Source organism: Rhea americana, unplaced genomic scaffold (genome assembly GCF_003343005.1).
Source record: "Rhea americana isolate MKP2758 unplaced genomic scaffold, rheAme1 scaffold_393, whole genome shotgun sequence".
In the NCBI taxonomy this organism is placed as follows: Eukaryota; Metazoa; Chordata; class Aves; order Rheiformes; family Rheidae; genus Rhea; species Rhea americana.
In genome coordinates this window covers 191481-213435 of record NW_028186527.1, presented here as the reverse complement: position 1 = coordinate 213435, position 21955 = coordinate 191481, and the positions used below count along the sequence as shown (strand labels likewise).

The following is a 21955-nucleotide window of genomic DNA, read 5'->3' as shown; positions in this document are numbered from 1 at the left end:
CTGTCCCACCCCTGGTGCAGATGGAGTTGTGCTGCTGCTCCCCAAAGTGTGTAGGAACATAATGGAGGTTCCTGGCACTCACCTTTTGGCTCAGTACACACCACACCAGCTGCAGAGCCATGCCTGCACAGCCCTGGACCCATCTTGCTCTGCTGGCACTCCAAGAGGAAAGACTCTGTGCCTCCACAGCTCAGCCCTTCTAGCAAGTAATGGCTGTTCTCTTGGCCAAACTGAGCTCCAATGGGTGCAGACAGTGCTGGCCCACAGCCCAGCTGCTTGCAGACCACCTCTGCTTCCAGCAAGCTCCAACTATTATCACACACACCATACCATGTAGCATTGTACAGCACTTCCACACGCCCTGCGCAGGGGCCTGGGCCATCCTTTACCCTCAGCTGCAAGGGGTAGGTGCCTGTAATAGAAAAAATCAGGGTGTGAGAAGTCCTTGGCCTTTCTGAGCCTAAGATTTGCAGGACACAAATAACATGCGGGCACACACGCTCCACCAGAACATCTATGCAAAATTCTACTTATTCCTGCTGCACCTCTCCCCATGTGGATGCCTCCTTCCAAGAAAATCTTCCTCATCTCACACACATTTAGCACACATCTGCACTTCATGTGTGCTCCCATCAAAATGCTTGTGCAGGCACCCAACACCACGCTGTGGCACTTAGTGTTGATATATTCTCAGTAGAGGGAAAAAAAAAGGTCAAGTTTCCTAATATTCTTCCAGCAGCATTTCTAACATTACCCGAGCACACGACTCCAGCATCTTCCTCATGGTTGCAGTTGTGGAGTCCCCAGTCTTTCAGGTGGCACTGGGAGAGAGTGGCTTCGGTACCTCTGCAGTCCACATCATCTAGCCAGATGGAGTCAGACCCTTGTCCAAAGTGAGCTTTACTGGGGGCTGACACAGCTGTCCCACAGCCCAGCTGCCGGCACACCACCTTGGCATCATTCAGATCCCAGTTGTCATCACACACAGTCCCCCACTGCTGGTTGTGAAGCACCTCCACTCTCCCAGCACAGTGGTTCGGGCCTTTCACTAGGCGGACCTGTGCTTCCACCATGACATTTAAGTCTGAAAAGAAAAATATATGATCCTTTGTTTAGAATGGGAGAAGAGAACAGGGCATCCAGTGGAGCTATCTGGCAACAGTGCAAGAACAGAAACCATAGTGCAAATGTAGGTTTCCTAAAGTTCCCCTGGCATGGGATGCAATCGTGTGACCCTAACGAAGGAATTCATCTTGCTTAGCTATAGAGATGGGATTTAGTTCCAGATTCATACCTCAAAATGTTAGTGACTCTTCCACGCAAATATGTTGGCTGAGCAAAAGTCCCAAGATTGTCAGTGAAGATCTGTTTTGTAGCATGGGGTCAGGAAAGTGAATGAGTCTGCTACAGGTAGCAATGAAGCCATGGCTAGATGGACAGCCAGACCCTGAGTTTGATTCATTTAGTGCCATATGACATTTCTGTAGCATGTTGCAGTAGGCACTGGTTTAGAACAAAATATTTCCTGATGCCTCTAAGTGCTTGGTTTCCTCAGCTTTGCACTGAGCTCATTTCATGCCTTACATCTAGGTTCTGCAAGCAGGATGAGTTGTCTCTTGGTCTGGACAGGGACTGGGATCAGTTTAAACAAAAGGAACCTGCAGTCCTCTCTTGGTCCCCCAAAATAAACATTCCCTCAGGGCCATCCCATACTAGCATTTCCTCCGAGGCAATTGGATGAGGCACAGGCCCTCAGTCTGGCCCTTGGGACATCCCGTGTTACTGGACTGTGAGTTACCTGAGCATACTACACCAGCATCTTCTCCATGGTTGCAGTTGTTTAGTCCCCATGGGCGGGCCCTGCACTGGGAGAGGGCATCTTCAGTCCCAGCACAGTTCACRTCATCCAGCCAGATGGGTCCTGAGCCTCGCCCAAAGCGAGCCCCAAGGAGGGCAGACTCAGCCCTCCCGCAGYCCAGTTGCCGGCACACCACCATGGCATCGTTTAGGCTCCAGCCATCATCACAAACAGTTCCCCACTGCCCATTGTGAAGCACCTCCACTCTCCCAGCACAGTGATTTGGGCCATTTACCAGGCGGACCTGTGCCTGCACTGCAGCACTTGAGTCTGCAAACAGAGGTACATGATCCAATGTTTAGGACAAGAGAACTATGCACCCAAGAGAACTTTCTGGTAACAGGGTAAGGGCAAGGACATGGTGAGCAGTAACCAGAATGTGAACTTTTAGGGCAGACATATCCTGACGAGGACACAYCCACAAAATGAGTAGATGTGACACAGCACTTGTATCCTGCCATAAGACAGGCAGGACACTGAAAGCTTTTTAAGAACCACGAGGCATCTGTTTTTATGCTCCTGACTTACTCTCCTAAAGGCAGGGGAAGAAAGTCCTTTTCTTTCCTGAACTGACCCTGAGCATGCAAAACCAACATCTTCTTCATGACTGCAGGTTCTGAGGCCCCAGGGTTTGGCCCTGCACTTGGACAGGGCATTTTCCCTCCCAGTGCAACTAACTGTCCAGCTAGATGGAGTCAGACCCTTATCCAAAAGGAGTCTGCACAGCGCAGCTAACAGAGGCAGCAAACAGACGCAGCAGTTTGTGCAGCACTGTCTTGGCTCTGTGTAGAACTTTTAGGGCCCTTGTTGGGCAATGTGGTCTGCTGACCCCTGTGGAACCAGAGGACTAGAGGGTGACTCTGCCTACAGGTAAGGGGAGCTAGGCAAGGGCAGCTGCAGGAGGCCTTAACTTCTCCTGGGAGAAGCTCTAGCACTTATCACCCAGCTCTAGCTAGGTGTAGCTGCTCCTAATGAGCTGTCTAGGTTGTCCCTGATTAGAGGGAGTTGGGGCTTTTGATCCATGTGGCCCTTGATTAGGTTGGGTCAARTATCCTGTGAGTCAGTACTAGGCAGAAGTCTATATAAGAGTCAGGCCTGGAGTGCAGTGAGTAGAGGTAGGAGTTTGTTAGTATGGTGCAGGAGGGCATCTTTCCTTTTTTTCCAGTCTTAGAAGTGCCCTCTTTCACAAATGTGGTTATAACTTGCTGTAAAGCACATTTGCCTGTAGCTGTGGGAATTGCTCCATCAGCTGTGTCAGAAGCTTCAACTCAGACAGACCCTCTTACAGCAGATGCTGCCCTACAGGTCTCAGGCTGCAGAGAGTGCTTGGAGCCTCTCCAGAAGGCTTGGACCGCTGGTCCGCCCTCCTGCAAGAGCTGTGCTACTGTTGACAATTTATGTCGTCAAGTCAAGGAGTTGCAGGATGAAGTCAGCAGACTGCGAAGCATCCAAGAACATGAGCAGGAGATAGATAGGGCATTCTTGAAGACTGTACTGCTTCAGGAGCCCCAATCCCTGCGGCAGGGGAGTTGCTGGAAGGCTCTGTGCAGAGTGAAACAGTACAGCACAGCACTGTAGAAGAAGGCTGGAAACTAGCTGCTTCTCATAGAAGAAGAAAAAAGGCCCCCAGTCATCCTATAGGCTTGGACTTACAGTTGAACAAATGATTTAGTGCTTTCCAGGATGAGGAGGACCTGTACCTGATTTCAAGGGAAGCAACTGGGCCAGCAGACCCTGTGCCTTGCGTGACCATTCAGAAGAGGTGACAAGTGGTTGTTTTGGGTGACTCCATGCTGCAGGGGATGGAAGCAGCTATCTGCCAACCTGACCTCTTGTCTAGAGAGGTTTGCTGCCTGCCGGGGGTGTGGATACAAGGTGTCACTGAAAAGCTGCCAAGGCTTGCCTACACATCAGACTGCTACCCTCTCCTGCTCTTTCATGTGGGTGCTTATGATATGGAGAGCAAACCAGAAACAATCAAACAGGACTTCAGGGCTCTGGGCCTGGTGGTCAAGGGTTTGGGAGCCCAGGTGGTCTTCTCCTCAGGCCTGCCGATGAGGGAGAGGGATGGGAGGAGTAGACGAATTATCCAAATTAACAACTGGCTGCACCACTGGTGTTGACAACAGGGTTTTGGTTTCTGTGATCATAGSACATTGTTTGAAGATCAGCAGCTGGTAGGGAGAGATGGGATCCACCTCACTAAGCAGGGCACGTGTGTCTTTGCCAACAGGTTGGCCAGCCTGCTAAAGAGAGCTTTAAACTAGGTAGGATGGGAAGGGAAGAGTTATAAAGACAAGGTAGTCAACAAAATGCAGCTCAAGTTGAGAGGCCTTCCATCAAGTGCATGCAGCCAGGGATGTGCATATGAGACATGGCTATGGGGGACCCCCCTACACCCTTCCTGGGAAACCTGCAAGCATGACTACCTCTCTGAAATGCCTGTACACCAATGCATGCAGCATGGGGAATAAACAGGAGGAACTGGAGATCTGTGTGTGGTCACAGGGCCATGATCTCAATGCAGTCACAGAGATGTGGCGGGATAGCTCACATGACCGGAATGTTTTCATGGATGGCTATGTGCTTTTTAGGAAAGACAGGTCAGGAAGGCGAGGTGGTGGAGTTGTTCTTCATGTGAGAGAGCAACCGGAATGCATCAAGCTCTGYCTAGGRGTGAAGGAGGAGGCAGTCAAGAACTTATGGGTGAAGACCAAAAGACAGGCTAACATAGGGGACACTGTTGTGGGTGTCTACTACAGGCCACCTAACTAGGAAGAGGAAGTCAATGAGGCCTTCTATAGAAAGCTGGAAGTAGCCTCACGATCACAGGCCCTGGTTCTCATGAGGGTCTTCAAACACCCTGACATCTGCTGGAGGGACAACACAGCAAGGCACAAACAGTCCAGGAGGCTCCTGCAATGCGTTGATGATAACTTCCTGACACAGGTGGTGGAAGAGCTTACAAGGAAGGGTATACTACTGGACCTTATCCTAACCCCCAAAGAAGGACTGATTGGAGATGTGAAGGTTGGGGGCAGCCTTGGCTGCAGCGACCACGAGATGGTGGAGTTCAGGATCCTGTAGGAAAGAAGTAAGGCAACAAGCAGGACTGCAACCCTGGACTTCAGAAGAGTGGACTTTGGGCTCTTCAGAGACCTACTTGAAAGAATCTCATGGGTTCAGGCCCTAGAAGGAAGTGGGGTCCCAGAGAGATGGCTAGTATTCAAGCATCACTTCCTCCAAGCTCAAGAGTGGTACATCCCTATGAGTAAGAAGTCCAGCAAAGGGGGCAAGAGACCTGCATGAATGAGCAAGGAGCTCCTGACAAAACTCCAACAGAAGAGGAAAGTACATAGAATGTGGAAGAGGGGACAGACTACTTGGGAGAATTATAGGAATGTTGTCAGAATATGCAGAGATGGAACGAGGAAGGCTAAGGCCCATTTGGAATTAAGTCTGGCAAGGGAAGTGAAGGACAATAAGAAGGGCTTCCTCAAATACATCAACAGCAAGAGGAGGACTGGGGAAAATGTGGGCTTGCTACTGATTGGGGTGGGGGCCCTGGTGATAAAGGTTACAGAGAAGGCAGAATTACTGCTTTGCTTCTGTCTTTACTGCTAAGGGCAGCCCTCGAGAATCCCAGAGCCTGGAGACAAGGGAGAAAGTCTGGAGAAAGGAAGACTTTCCTTTGGTTGAGGAGAAGAGGATTAGGGATCTTCTGGGCAAGCTTGACATCCACAAACCCATGGGCCCAGATGGGATGCAGCCACAAGTACTGAGGGAGCTGGCGGATGTTGTTGCTAGGCCAYTCTCCATCATCTTTGAAAGGTCCTGGAGAACTGGAGAGGTGCCTGAGGACTGGTAGAAAGCCAGCATCACTCCAGCCTTCCAAAAGGGCAAGAAGGAGGACCCAGGCAACTATAGGCCAGTCAGCCTCACCTCCATCCCTAGAAAGGGGATGGAACAGCTCATTCTAGATGTCATCTCCAGGCATATGGAAGCAAAGAAAGTGATGAGGACTAGTCAGCATGGATTCACCAAGGGGAAATCYTGCTTAACCAATCTGATAGCCTTCTCTGATGGAATGACTGGCTGGGTAGATGAGGGCAGAGCAGTGGACATTGTGTACCTTGACTTCAGCAAGGTTTTTGACACTGTCTCCCATAACATCCTCCTAGATAAGATCAGGAAGTGCGGGCTAGRTGAGTGGACTGTGAGGTGGATTGAGAACTGGCTGAAAGGCAGAGCTCAGAGGGTCATCATGAGTGGTGTGGAGTCAAGTTGGAGGCCTGTGGCTAGAGGAGTTCCCCAGGGCTCAGTACTGGGTCCCATCCTGTTCAACTTCTTCATCAGTGACCTGGATGAAGGGACAGAGTGCCTTCTCAGCAAGTTTGCTGATGATACCAAGCTGGGAGGAGTGGCTGATGCATCCGAGGGCTGTGCTGCCATTCAGAGAGACCTGGACAGGCTGGAGAGTTGGGCGGAGAGGAACCTCMTGAGGTTCAACAAGGGCAAGTGCAGAGTCCTGCACCTAGGCAGGAATAACCCCATGCACCAGTACAGGCTTGTGGCTGACCTTCTGGAGAGTAGCTCTGCAGAGAAGGACCTGGGAGTGCTGGTGGACAACAAAYTGGCTATGAGCCCTTGTGGCCTTGTGGCCACGAAGGCCACTGGTCTCCTGGRGTGYCTTAGGAAGAGTGTTGYCAGCAGGTCAAGGGAGGTCATCCTGCCCCTCTACTCAGCCCTGGTGAGGTGTCATCTCAAGTGCTGCGTCCAGCTCTGGGCCCCCTGGTAGAAGAAAGATGTGGAGCTACTGGAGAGAGTCCAGTAGAGGGCTTAAAAGATGATCAGAGGGCTGGAGCATCTGCCCTATGAGGAACGGCTGTGAGAGCTGGGCTTCTTCAGCCTGGAGAAGAGAAGACTGAGGGGGGGGGATCTTATCAATGTCTACAAATACCCTGGGTGGGGGTGTCAAAGGAATAAAAGTGAACTCTTTTCAGTAGTGCCACGTGACCGAACAAGAGGCAATGGGCACGAACTAAACCACAGGAAGTTCCGCCTGAATGTGAGGAAGAACTTCTTTACTCTGAGAGTGACAGAGCACTGGAAGAGGTTGCCCAGAGAGGTTGTGGAGTCTCCTTCTCTGGAGATATTCAGAACCTGCCTGGATGCAATCCTGTCTAACATGCTCTAGGTGACCCTGCTTGAGCAGGTGGGTTGGACTAGATAATCTCCAGAAGTCCCTTCTAACCTTACCCATTCTGTGATTCTGTGAGTCTCTGTTGGGGCTGATAGCTCTCTCTCACAGCCCAGCATCCGGCACAACTCTGTAGCATCATTTAAATCCCAGCCATCATCAAATACAGTTTCCCACTGCTGGTTGTGAAATATCTCAACTTTCCCAGCACAGTAATGTGGGCCATTCACCAGTCAGACAGTTGTCATATTTGTAGTACCTGAATCTGAAAGCTCCACAAAATGTAGTAGGGAGACCACACACCAGCAATGCTATGGGGGTACAGCATCTCCCAGGATTGGTTTGAGCAACACCTGCCGCAACACTTGCATGTCCTAGGTTTTCATCTGTCTCTGACATAAAGGCACCATCACATCTAATGAGTGCAGGATCCTTCAGTGGCTCTTGGGGTCTTGCTGTATCATAAGATTTGCAGACCCTATTTAATGGGGAGAGACATTTCTGTGACATTTTCTCTTTCCACTACTATGGGCATCTGAACAAGGACTGCATCAAAAGGGAAAGTCCCCTTTTTAGTGTCACTGAACCATTCCCTTCCTGCACTATTCTGCTTCAGTCTTTCCTGGGCCACTCCCATGCCTTCGAACCTCTGTCTGACCACCGGACAGCTACAACTCACCTGAGCACACCACGCTGGCATCTTCCACATGGCTGCAGCTATGCTGTCCCCATGGCTTTGTCCAGCATTCAGAGAGGGCAGTTTCCGTCCCTATACAAGCGACTCTATCCAGCCAGATAGGGTCTTGTCCTTGGCCGAAGTAAGCCTGGCCGGGAGCTGAGATCGCAGTGCCACAACCCAGTTGCTGGCACACCACCATGGCATCATTCAGATCCCAGCCGTCATCACATATGGTCCCCCACTGCTGCTTATGAAACACCTCCACTCTCCCAGAGCAGTGATTTGGGCCGTTCACCAGCCGCAGGTTAGCTGTGCTTGAAGAGTGTGGATCTGAAAACACAAACAGGGGATAAACTCTCAGTAAAATTCCTGCACTTCTCTCTCAACCCTCCCAAAACAAACATTCCTAGGGCCATCACATGGACTAATTCTTGCCTAGGGGCAAGACAATCACATCTGGCACTGGCTCTGTAGCCTATTTCCCAGGACACCCTAGATCACATGGATGTGAGTTACCTGAGCATACCACACCAGCATCTTCTCCATGGTTGCAGTTATTTTGTCCCCACGGGCGGGCCCTGCACTGGGAGAGGGCATCTTCAGTCCCAGCACAGTTTACGTCATCCAGCCAGATGGGTCCTGAGCCTCGCCCAAAGCGAGCCCCAAGGAGGGCAGACTCAGCCCTCCCGCAGTCCAGTTGCCGGCACACCACCATGGCATCGTTTAGGCTCCAGCCATCATCACAAACAGTTCCCCACTGCCCATTGTGAAGCACCTCCACTCTCCCAGCACAGCGGTTTGGGCCATTCATGAGCCGTACATTGGAGAATCGTGAAGTGTCCATCTCTGAAAACACAATTTGGGATAAACTCTTAAAGAAATTCTTGTTTACCTGGGCCTGTCTGCTTCCCACACAGCTACTCCAGTGGTCTCTTCATCCAGGCAAGGAAAGACCCCCCACTGTTRTGCACAGCATGTTCTCTGTGCCCCAGGCAGTATGCAGTAGCAGGAAAGCCCATGCAACCATCTCTAGGCTGGAGCCAGTGATGCTCAGCTGGGATTAATGTGATCTATCCTTTACAATGCGAAAACACCTTTCCATCATGGAGCTGTTGGCCAGTGTTATTGGCTTGGAGATAGTTGCTGTACTGGTAGCAATCCAGAGCAAATCCTCTACCAACCCAGCCCCTCTAGTGAACAATTCTGGAGAGCAACTGTCAAGTGTGAGTCATGGCACACAGGTCCTGGGTACTCTTTATACTTGGTTGGGACCCTGATGTCAGAGAGAGCTCGGAAGAGACTAGTCCTTGAATCGACTCAAAACAATCAGAYGTAGCGCCAGTCCTTCAGCTAAGGCCTCAGGACAGACCATATTGCAGGACTGTGGGTTACCTGAGCATACCACACCAGCGTCTTCTCCATGGTTGCAGTTATTTTGTCCCCACGGGCGGGCCCTGCACTGGGAGAGGGCATCTTCAGTCCCAGCACAGTTCACGTCATCCAGCCAGATGGGTCCTGAGCCTGGCCCAAAGTGAGATCTACCAGGGGCTGTGTCAGCCCTCCCGCAGCCCAGCTGTCGGCACACCACCATGGCATCATTTAAGTCCCAGCCATCATCACACAAGGTTCCCCATTGCTCATTGTGAAGCACCTCCACTCTCCCCGCACAGCGATTCGGGCCGTTCACTAGCCGCAGATCAGCTGAACTCACATTTCCTGCATTTGCAAAGAGCATAAATGACACTGCAGAGAAATTCCTGCATGCATGATTGCTGGTGCCTCTGTGGGGTAGAACACCTTCCTCTGAGGGCTCAGTACCACCCCATCTTATTCAACCAAAGTATGATACATGCAGCCACCTCTGTTGGGGGTGGGGAGGAGTGGACAGAATAGGTCAGGCCCAGCATTAAAGACAAAGGATTGTCATGGCCAGACACTGTTCTTTCTTTRAGGGAATAGACCACAGGCTTTGCCAGGCAGGAAATTTGTTTGAGGGATGCTGCACACTACAATGAGGTTCAGGAAGATGGGAGGCAAACTGGAGAAAGTTAGAAGAAGGGCACTTCTAAGCCAGCTCCATGCACAGTATCTTCTCTAGAGAGGCCTTAGTCCTTGCCCCAAGCAGTACATTCAGCTCTGGTTGTGTGGTCCTAGTCTCACCTGAGCACACCACACCTGCGTCTTCTCCATGGTGGCAATTGTGGATGCCCCAAGACTTTTCTTTGCATTCAAATAAGTCAGTTTCTGTTCCTGTGCAGCTCACATCATCCAGCCAGATACGATTGGATCCCCATCCAAAACGAGCCAAACCTGGGGCTGAAACTGCCACCCCACAACCTAACTGCCGACACACCACCATGGCATCATTCATGTCCCAGCTATCATCACAGACYGTTCCCCACTCATGGTTATAAAACACCTCGACTCTCCCAGCACATTCATTCAAACCATTCACAAGCCGAAGCTTAGGAGTATTGGAAATTCCTGATCCTGAAAAATACACAGAAATAACAATTGTTAGGAATATTCTTGCACACTTTAGTGCCTATGGGGCTGTAGAATGCAGAACATGTCTGCAATAGGTTTGGATGATGTTGACACAGAGAGCTTGTGTGTTCCTGTCTCCTTTCAGAGTTTGCAGCAKCACTGCAGGAAGCACAGGGCTGCCTGAAGCATAGAAGAGCAATGAAAGATCCCTTCAACCAGTTGCAGCCTGAGGAAACATGGCATATGGTTGCACACKAGTTCAGGGGTAAGAACAGGAGAAAACATATGTATCTCTATCTGAAGTACTCACTGCTTGGAACAAGGTCAAAGTAAGGTAAGAAAGTCTGTATTCTGTCTGTACAGTGTCCTGCCTTTGACCTTTGACGATAGCCAGCAGTGGATGCCACGGGAAGAGTAAGGGAATAGTTCAAGCATACCTCCTTCGTACARTCTCCCAGCCTCTGACCACTTGGAGCTCAGGGCTTTATGCAGTTCTAGACACAGGAATTATTGCTCCCATTCTGCATCTTGCAGAAGATCAAAGTTTTACCTTTCTGCAGAGAAAGCAGGTGATGAAGATTACCTGAGCATATAACGCTGGCATCTTCCACATGGTTGCATCTGTGTTGGCCTAAAGGCTTTGCTGGACATTCAGAGAGGGTAGCTTCTGTCCCAATACAACTCACTCCATCCAGCCAGATGGGTCCAGATCCTTGCCCAAACAGAGATGAACCTGGGGCTGATACAGCCATCCCACAGTCCAGCTGCTTGCACACCACCTTGGCATCATTCAGGTCCCAGCTGTCATCACACACAGTCCCCCACTGCTGGCTGTGAAACACCTCCACCCTCCCGGAACACCTGTGTGGACCATTCACCAGCCGCAGGACTTCTGAGCTCCCCAGCTCTGAGTCTGAAAACAGAATTGTGGGATAAGTCCTGCTAGAAATCGCTGCCTACATGGTTGCTAGCAATGCCTTGAGGCACAGTATCATTCTCTCAGGGGTCCTGCAGGGTCTCCATCAGCACATAGTATTCATGACAGCCTAGCTAACGTGCTAATGAGTTTGGGAGAATGGAAAGATAAGCACAACCTTTCCACATGGAAGCTCTAACTGTCAAGCAGTGTTATCCTAGTGCCCTATGACTGTTCAAATATGGATGCAGCATGTTGTACATTAATACAGGATTATTTATATTATTTAATATAGGWTTATCTTGGCCACTGTGGAAGGGGAGTTTAGAAACCACACAGGCTTCCTGCTGGAGCACATTCAGGCTTATGGTTTTGCACCAGTGCTATGCCAGGAGCATGCATGCATTAACAGCTTTTAGAATGACTGTGGTAGGACCATGCCTTGTAGACAGTGAACCTGGCCAAGTCTTTGCCACCCAGCTGAGCTTGAATTCCTCCTTTATGCTAAAAGATTAATTCTGAAGTAACCAGACTTCAGGTACACAGGCACTAAGGTTTTGGAGATGATGACACTGAAAAACCATATGCACTGTCACCATACAAGAGTATGAGCTAAGAGGTACAACACAGCCCTGGCAGTTTGGTAGGAGGTGCTCACCTTTTCCTTAGAGCAAAGACCTCCTAAAYATGTGCTGAGATATTAACATCCATCCCATTAGACAGGTGAGGTATCTCTAGTGAAACACCCAGTTTATGCCTTATTCTCAGTCTCTCATTAGTTTCACTAATGTCTCCAGCTAAATCTCCACAACCTTTATGGTGTGTTTATATGTAGGCTGCAATTTTTCACAAGATTGCATTCAAGCTAATTCCCCCTTCYCATTCCTGATTCTCCCAGTGAGAAAGCCAGCTTACTCATTTCAGRTGTGAGCAAGAGCATGGATAAATACATAAGGGGTATGGGGTTTTTTGTTTGAAGTTCTGAGCCAAAATAAGRACACACAGACACCATGGGTGATGCACTAGCAATGCAAAAGGTAGACTTAATACTTTCAGTGCTATTTCTACATTAACATTTTAGGGTCTTCTATTGTCCCAGGTAAAAAGAAGCACAGGACCCTTCAAGCAGAGTGCTATCCCTAACCCAGCAACCTRTGCACTCTGGCACATTTTAAATCCCAGCATTCATGAACACATTGCTTTACCACTTGCCATAGCCAAAGCTGGATATTGCAAACCAAAATAATGTGGTCTAGTATAGCCCAGAGTTAGCCCTGTGTMCTGGTAGAACTATGTAAGAATATCTGCTGCATGCAAACAAACTGCAGGGGAAGTTCATGCCACACAGCAAGAGCATTCAAAGGTGAGCAGAGTTGCACAGCCTTAGGGCCAACCCTGAAGGACTGGGACCCTTCTCTGCTTACTGCAGCACAGGACCCTGAAAGTCACTTGTCACGTAGGTATCAATACTACCTCACCAAAGAGCCATCTGCTTGAGTATCCCTTTTCCTGTACACAACACCCACACCACGTCTCTGCAAAATTTACTTTTGATGCCTTGTTTTTCCTCAGGAATATGCATGCTGCTTGGGAGTGGAGGAAAGAGGCATTAGCATTCACCTAGATATGGAGTTCCTATGATGTTAATGTCCTCATAGGGACAAATAGRTAACAAGGCATCAAAAAGGCATGCATGCCTGAGCAAGGAATAATCTGACAAAGAAAAGGAACTCCCCAAGGACTAGAGACTGTATAAAAACATGGATGAGGAGCAGTGATCAAAGAGTCGCATGGGCAGGATCAGAGTAGCTGGCAAGACCCAGTCAGACCCTGGAGTATCGGAGCTCTTTGAGCACGATGATCCCTTAGAGAAAGACGACATACTCCAGGCTYGGGATTTCTGGCCCAAGCACTTTGCCTGTGGTAAGCCAAGGCCTGGAAAATAGTGCCTCCCTTAGCACAGGGCTATCATACTTCCTTCTAAAAGGAAAATATTTTATGTTCCCTGGGGGACCACAGAAACATGCAAAGGTTCTTTCTGACTATCTAGAAAGACAGGACAAGGCAGAAGTGAATGGGTGATTTTACAGAGAAAGACTGTAAGGCCTGCCTAAGGGGAGAGCTGATACTCGACTCGTTGACACTGACCTGCAGCCGTAGAGCACACAACACTTGCATATCCATTAGACTTGCAGCTCTGGGCACCCCAGAGTTTGACCTTGCATTCAAAGAGGGCATGTTCCAGTCCTGTGCACTCGACAGCATCCACCCAGATCAGGGAAGGTTCTTTTCCAACCTGGGAAGAGCGAGTGACTGAGTGTGCTGGCCCACAGCCCAGCTGTCTGCACACCACACGGGCTTCAGCCAGGTCCCAGCCATCGCCACACACAGCTCCCCAGCGCTGGTCATGAAACACTTCAACTCTCCCAGAGCATTCATTTGAGCCATTCACCAAGCGGAGACTTGCTAGGTCAGAAATGCCTGATCCTGGAACATAACAAAGCATAAACGTGTAAGGAGGTTGTCTTGTGCTCTTTGAAACCTTTGACCACCAGCAACAGGTTTACTCAAGAGTCTGTACAACCTGCTGGTCAGGGATGCTCTCATTGCAATAGACAAGGCAGACTATTGAGGTGGGATACAAACTGGTTTAAAAATGGTGTTTAGTGCCCAGGGCTTGATTAGAATGGGCTTTGTAGGCCTATAGTCTGTGGACCTTATAGAGTGATTTAATGCCTTCTAAAGCAAACACATATGACAAGATTCAGATGCCTAAACATACTCATCTTTGTGCCATTTGGGACTCCTAGAGTACCCTACCTGCCCTCCAGCATCTTCTCCTAAAGGGCATAGATTTTCTATAAGACCTACAGAAGATCTCTTACTCTCATGTGGCATCTCTAAGATGCCACCTTCCCATGCTGAGGCAACTGGATTCAATAYTGAATTTCTTAGACAGTGAGCTGAACTCCATGCTGATATTAAACTGATTGCAGCCCAGTGGCCCCAGCTTAGAAGCCACTGCAATGGGCTGCTGGATTCCTCTGGCAAAAAGTCAGAGCTATGGGATCCACAGAGCATGCTGGAGATGAGATTAGGTATGGGGGATGGGTTCTCAGAGATGTACACATCTTTAAGCATCACAGGATATATTTGTATAGATAAATAAAATGTGTCTGAGATTCATTTCTGGCCATGAGACCAACCCTAATGGAAGAACACCCATGCATATTACAGTCTTTCCTACTGTGAAGAAGTGGGTGGTCATACTGCACCTATCTGGTGGGAATGGTTCGTGATCCATGGTAACTGCCAAGAATTATGATAAATAGCACTGGCCAAAAGCATGCCAGGGAGCATACTGTTAATGCAGCAATGCAAATGTTTAAGCCATTTATTTTTCTTGTMCTTTAATGTACAAGTATATATGCTGCCTGCTGCCCTCTTCCACCAAGATGGAACATGAAGGATTGTTTTCAAAGGAAAGGGTCCACAGGCTGGCTGAAAACTGTTCCTGCACTACAAGCACTTATAACCGTGTGGAAAGGCAGAGTCATGTCTGAGCCTAAGAGGATTGCTACCATAGCAGTAACACCACTCTCTTGCTGCAATGCTCCTAATGCTGTGATCGATGACAGTTACCTGAGCACACCACACTGGCATCTTCTGCGTGCTCACAGCCATGGACTCCCCAGTCCTTGGCCTTGCATTCTGAGAGGGCAGCTTCTGCCCCTGTGCAGTTCACCTCATCCAGCCAGATGGGGCCCTGCCCCTGACCGAAGTGAGCCCTCCAAGGAGCCAGTATCACCATCCCACAGTCGAGCTGCCTGCACACCACTCCAGCATCCAGGAAATCCCAGTTGTCATCACACACAGTTCCCCACTGCTTGTGATGAAACACTTCGACTCTCCCAGCGCAGCGACCTGGGCCGTCTACAAGTCGGACTGGAGAAAAGCCAGAAACAGCCGAGCCTGCAAATGGACAAACACTCAGAGTAATCCCTGCACATCCAGTCTCTGCGTAATAGGATAAAGGACCTTAATTTATTACACACTTCCTCTTTGCAGCCAGAGCTTGCAATGCTGCACAGAGCATCAGGATTGCATTGCCTCTGAATCCACAAAATCTCAAAGCACTATGAAGAGGCTTCTCAAATGGCTATGGGGTATTATGGCCTCCAGCAAGTGGGGTAAAGCAGCTCCCCTCCAAGTAATCAGCTGGAACAGAGGAGCTGGAACCAGCTGCAGCAGAGTGCTTAGTGTGTCCTGACACACTCCTAATAAAAGCTGCATTGTCAGGGACTGAAACTCACCTGAACACACCACAGTAGCATATTTTCCATGACTGCAGCTACTCTCTCCCCATGGCCTTGCCCTGCATTTATTAAGGGCTGTTTCTTTCCCAGTGCAGCTCATATTGTCCAGCCAAGTACGAAGAGGTCCTGCACCGAAGTGAGCTGCACTCGAGGTGGAAAGCACTGTCCCACAACCCAACTGTCGACACACGACCTCAGCATCCTGTTTATCCCATCCGTGGTCACATATAGTTCCCCACTCCTCATTGTGAAACACCTCGACTCTGCCAGCACAGCGATTCGAGCCATTTGTCAGCCGGAGATGAGCAGTCTCTGGAATGATAGAATCTACAAAGGTAGGGAGTTACTAATCCCTTCAAATGGCTACAGATTTCTTTTGATACTTATCCTAACTGTCAGAATTAATGGTTCCTGTCCTCTCTTAAATCCACCAAAAGGTTCAGCACTGAGAAGAGGTGAGAACAGAATGGCTTCTCAATACAGCCTGAAACTCCTCCTAAGAATACAGTACATCATAGCACTGCCCAGAGGATCGTGGTCTCTACTGGTCCTACATTGGTCTTGTCCTCTGCGAGATCCCAGCCCCACTCTCTGCAAGAAAGGCTCTCAGGGCATATTCTTTTTACTAAACTTCACCTAACAGGTTGATCCATTGGTGGCCAGCCTGTAGAGTTCATGGAAAGAGAGAGGAATTTCTTCAGGAATTCACCCCACCACCTTATCTATACAACTTAAGATGGGAGAATCTGCCATCAGAAGGAATCTGTTCCAATTCAACAGATAAAGAGAGAGTCCAGGGAAACCACACTGACTGATGCTAAGTCTGAGCTCAGTTTCATACAAGACAAGACACACATGAAGTGGTGCAGAAGGAATGGGGATTACCTGAGCACACCACACCAGCATCTTCCCCATGGTAGCAATTATTTGTTCCCCACGGTTTTGCCTTGCACTCATACAGAGTGGTCTCAAATCCTGTGCAGTTTGTTTCATCCAGCCAAATGGTGTTAGTCCCTCGCCCAAACTGGGCCCCTCCTGGGGCTGAAAGTGCCATCCCACAGTCCAGCTGCCTGCACACAACACCAGCATCCAGTAAATCCCAGCCATCATCACACACGGTTCCCCACTGGTTGTTATGAAATACTTCAACTCTTCCGGCACAGCGATGTCCATAATTCACCAGTCGAATCCGATTGTCACCAGGGTTAGCTGAAAGAGCAATACTCACAGAAATCTTTGCATGAAGTTACACCTACATGGTCTCTGCAGCATGGCAAAACTGCTCTGGTATCTTTGACATGAAACAAAATGTAGGAGAGATGAAACAGCTACATACAGCTAAGAAGACATAGGGGGTAGGTGGTCCACAGAGCATGTCTACGCATAGCAGTAAGGAATGGGGCTGACCACTCAGGTTCAAAGCACATTGTCCTTAGGAGCTGCCTCTTGACAAAGTATATCAGGGTCTTTAGTTACTGTGGAAAAGATTTGTCTAACATGCTGTTTGAAGTCAACAGCCTCATGGTGCCTGCTGGCACAGGCACAAAGCTGAGACTTGTGCAAGGCAAAGCTTCTAAACATCATATTACAACCYTGGCATCAGCTCTGACCCCTCAGAAGAAGACCCCAAAATTGCTCTGACCACCACAGATACCTTTGACAGTAAGGGAGCCGCAAAGAGAGCATATTACCTGAACTGCAGAAAATTGCTGCAGAGACAGAAAATCAAGGTCATGAAACAAGCATCTCTTTTACCCCCATCATTCCCCAATGGTTACCTGAACACACCACACCAGCCCCTCTTCCACGATGACAAGTGTCATTTCCCCAAGGTTTCCTCTGGCATGCAGTGAGAGCAGTTTCTATGCCCATGCAGTTCACAGTATCTGGCGACATTTGCTCAGGTCCTTCTCCAAAATGGGACCTGCCTGGAGCTGCCAGCGCTGTCCCACAGCCCAGTTGCCTGCACACAACTCGAGCTTCAGCAAAATCCCAGCCGTCATCACATACACCTACCCAGGTGTCATTGTGAAAGACCTCGACCCTCCCATTGCAGTGGCTTGAACCGTTCATGAGACGAACCTCAGTTGCCACAGACACCTCTGAGGCTGCAAAAAACATACGAGAATAAACACCTTGGGAGACCCATGGCTGTGGAGATACATTGAACATTCTGCTCAAGCTTGGTGGATCTACACATGCACAATGACCCTGCATCAAAATCTTCTTCAGAACCTCTGAAACTCCAACACCCCTGAGAAGAACACTCTGATGAGACAGGAGGGGAAACCTAGCCTGGCTGGAAAGGCAGGAAATTGGGAGAGTAAGTTAYACTTGCAGAAAACTTTACAAGTTACTGGTTAATTGTCCCAGAGGCAAATGGATCACAGGGCTTGGATTAGGTGCCTTATAATTCATGAAGGATTCCTGGGATGCAAATGGCCATTGAATCTGGGAGAAGGGGATGCCCAGACAGCACAGCTGTGCTACAGTTTAACCCTAGAATCCAGGCAGYAGAGGTGGAAGAAGGCTTTTTACAGCAATCTTCATCCCTACATAATCTGCATGCTGCAGATGCTCTTCAGCACTGCAAAGGGATGCTGCAGACAAAAAGCTTTCCAAAGAGACACACCCCAGCAGGTATGCAGCTTTCAGCGCTGACCTATCTGTCCCTAGTTCCCTTACAAGACCCTAAAAGCCTTCCTATGTTGTGAGGTGTTGGCATTTTAACCCTTTGCAATGAAAGGTCTGACTGAGAATTACCTGAACATACCACTCCAGCATCCTCTCCATGGAAGCAGTTGTTGTCTCCCCAAGCACTGGCCTTGCATTCAAAGATGGTGGCCTCTGTGCCAGTGCAATTTACCTCATCCAGCCAGATGGTATCATCACCTCTCCCAAAATGAGCCCCACTTGTGGCAGAAAGTGCAGTCCCACAGCCCAGCTGCCTGCACACCACCGCTGCATCTGCGAGGTCCCAGCCGTCATCACAAATGGTGCCCCACATGTGGTCATGCAGCACCTCCACTCTCCCAGCACAGCGATTGGGACCATTCAGCAGTTGGAGTGGACCCAGCTCTGCAATACTTGAGTCTACAAACATCCCAATGGAAAAAATGAGAAGAATGCTATGCAAAGCCACAAGCAGTGGCACATAAGAGGAAGGGAAACAGGCGCAGAGATACTGCTTAGCCTGCTATCTACAGCACTGCACATGCTGCAGAGCTATCAGCATTACCTGAGCACTCAACACTGGCATCTTCCACGTGGTGACARTTGTGCTCTCCCCATGGCTTGGCCTGGCATTCAGAGAGGTCAGCTTCTGTCCCTGTGCAGTTCACTTCATCCAGCCAGATTTGACCCGTACCTTGTCCATATCGAGCCCCTCGTAAGATGGACAGCACTGTCCCACAGCCCAGCTGCCTGCACACCACCTGGCCCTCAGAGAAACTCCAGCTGTCATCACACACTGTCCCCCATGTCTCATTGTGGAGCACCTCGACTAGCCCAGCACAGCGGCTAGGGCCATTCACCAAGCGAACCTGAACTGTGTGTGGAGAAGCGGAGCTTACAAGGCCTGAAAGAGAAATGTGAAACTGATGAAGGTTAGGAGATGAAATCCTGAGAAAGGATTCAGCTGCCCACACATCTGAGATGTCTCCTGGCCCCCATTGCTGTTTGAAAGGATTTCAGAGATGCTGTGAAGTAGCTGAACATCCTGTGGGTGCCTTGGATACCATAAAGCATCTCATATGGCCCTAGGTGTCTGTTTTTAGGCAAGTGAGTCCCATTTCTGCATCTGAATGTCTAAATTTAATCATGTTAACCTCAGTCACAGTCCCACATCCCACCCAAGGACTTMTTTTCTTGCTCACATAGTAGGTGCTTATAGATAAGCAGGTATATAAGCTTATATGCTTTTTGTATAGTCAATAGAAAAGATGTAGGTTCACCATCAAGAGACATCTCAACACAATATTGCTATGTGGTACAGCTGCACAAAGAACTTATAGGGAGAATATGCTAGGACTAKGGGAAATTTTTCACAGTTTTCAAGATCCATGGTATAATATTGCCTTTAGTCCTATATGCATACTTTGCAGGAGTACTAACAAAAYGGAGAGTGTGCAGAAAGGAGCCATAAGTAAACTGGAAGTTAGTAAAATAGAGAGCTTAACTAGATTAGCTTTAAAAAAATGTTCAGGAAGGAATATGACTGCACTGTGTAAATAACCATCTGACCATGGATAATGATTTCCAAAGTGCTCAGATCAAAGATCTGTGCTGACATCAAACAGTGTTTTGCTGTTCCTCCTGGCTGTCATAATGCTGAGTCACAAGCTACCTCAGAACCAGACATCTGCCCATCTCCTAAAGCCAGGTACTCCAAAGCTACATCAGTTTAGACAATGAAACACCTCTCCCTCTTTGTCTCCTTTTACAACAGTGCAGAATAGTGGGCTGTACTGTCCACCTAAAATGGGACCTGCCTGTCACTCTCSACTGGATATGTATTGCACACCTGAGTTAGGACCATTAGTGAGGATCTGCTTGATACCCTAGGCTAATAAGTTGTAAAGACTTTACAAACTCGGAAAGCATGGGCTCAGACATAGCACTTGGGAAGTCATAGAAGCTTGGAAAAGGAAGAAATGGTTTAAAAATCAAATTCCTGAGTTGGTCTGAGCTACAGACAGGATCTGGGGAACAGYAGCATGGCTAAAGGTGAAAAACTCTCTCTCTGCATTCAGGCTTGTGTAGCTCAGCCCTTTTCTGTGGGGGCCAGGTTATTACTAGGAAAGAGTCTTTGCAAAGTGACCCCTGGAAATTCATTTCTAAGATGAGGCTGAACCAGATACATTGTAGGTACTTGGTTTGCAATTTGCAAGCTCTCCTCTCTCTAGGCTAAAAACAAAGCCCTGAACATGACCTTCTCTTCTGTTTCCTCCTTTCTTGTGGGTCTTTTCCTCTTCTTCCTCATTTTTACTAGAAGTACTGAGGTTTCCATTTGATCAGCAATTACAAGTTAACCACAGAGCTGAGATTTAGCAGAGCTGATAAATTTCTTGGCAAGTTTCTTGCAAGTACTGCCTTGGTAGGAGAGCATGAAATGAAATTTCTTGACAACCCTCAACAGTCTCATAAGCACCAAATGCCTGTGCTTGGGTGAGCAAGTCCCAGACAAGATGACTCCAAGCAGCCGGAAGTTGTAGCTATTGAAATATGATCATTATACTGAAAGTCCCAGAAGCAGGATTTTCAGAAAAATGAGGTGTTTTTACTCTTCATTAATAGATTGTAGAAGAAGAAAGCCTAAGAAATTTAAAGAAAAGTGTTGATTCTAGAGGAGGGGGCACAAACTAGCCTTAGCAAAAAAATAGTCTGGAAATTAAAAGGATTTCCATACCAGCAGGGAAAAGTAAGTTCTTAATTTCACTTGCTCCAAATGCAATCGGAAGACAAGGACTTTGCTCTCACTGTTTATAAACATGAAGCAGCACTGAGAAGGTGCCCAAATCAAATAACCAATCTCTGCTCTGAATTGTCATAGCCTGGACAAAACTCTGAGCCCTCTCAGCCATTTGCAAAGCAAAGTTGCCATTGCACTCTGCATGATACTACTCTTGCAGCAGAACACTTCTCCTTCATTGCATCCATGTCTAAGACAGTCTAAGACTGCACAGCTGCAGAGTCAGCATACTGGTAAGGGACCTGTAACTTTCTTATCATTCTGTCTCAGCACAAGGATCATAGCTCTCATCGACATTTCGCCTATCTCATTAGCCCGACAAGTGTTTGATTCCTTCTTGGGCTGCACAGCACTAGCCACAGCCTGACCGAATGCACCCAGACTTGTCCTGACAAGTAGGATGTGCTGTCCCCACTTGCTCAACCCTCCATCTGATGTGGAGCTGCCTGTCTCACCCAATACACAATGGCAYTGAATTCAGCCAGGCTCCTTACGTGCTGCAGCAGCAAGAATTTGCCACACATAGTCCAAGATGAACATGAAGGGCAGGAGGCTGTGGCTAGCTGTGAGACAGTTTCAGGGTGTTGGGTATGCTTCCTTCTGCTCTTGTGATGCTCAAAAGTCTCAACTCTTTAATAATGTGGTAAAATCTTGTGTGCAGAAATAGGTGTGTATCGCACAGCTTTAAGAATGCAACCTATAGAGTTCACCTAATTCCTGACTCCACACAAAAACATTCTTCCTGCCTCCAACACAATCACAAGCCTTTCCTCCGTATCCCAGGCCTGTGAATGTAACATAGGACCCTGGGCCAGTTTGTGCTGTGCTCTGTGAAGTGCTATCCGAATGCACTGGAGAAGTACATGCTGCAAGCAGGCTCCCTGTAATCAGAAGTAAAGGCAAACACCACTCACCCCAAAGGCATGCCGTCAGGAGAAGGACCCCTGCACTCTTGGCCCTAGTGCAGGTAGGCTTATTTCTGCCCCAGGGGTACCTGGGTGAGGGACGAAGACAGCCTGGCATCCCCAT

General features: G+C 48.7%; 1 protein-coding gene across 1 annotated transcript in view; it reads right to left on the bottom strand.

Annotated features, from left to right (window-relative positions):
• LOC146590965 (scavenger receptor cysteine-rich domain-containing protein DMBT1-like) overlaps positions 1-21955 on the bottom strand; it is a 23994-nt gene extending 2039 nt beyond the window's left edge. The window contains 19 exon segments of the mRNA XM_085313691.1: positions 83-412; positions 755-1084; positions 1772-2121; positions 2257-2261; positions 2429-2560; positions 7118-7317; positions 7738-8067; positions 8254-8583; positions 9130-9453; positions 9898-10227; positions 10808-11137; positions 13289-13627; positions 14783-15112; positions 15454-15783; positions 16342-16665; positions 17235-17564; positions 18220-18549; positions 18695-19033; positions 21841-21955. Of these exon segments, the coding sequence (XP_085169817.1) occupies positions 83-412; positions 755-1084; positions 1772-2121; positions 2257-2261; positions 2429-2560; positions 7118-7317; positions 7738-8067; positions 8254-8583; positions 9130-9453; positions 9898-10227; positions 10808-11137; positions 13289-13627; positions 14783-15112; positions 15454-15783; positions 16342-16665; positions 17235-17564; positions 18220-18549; positions 18695-19033; positions 21841-21955 (5428 nt within the window).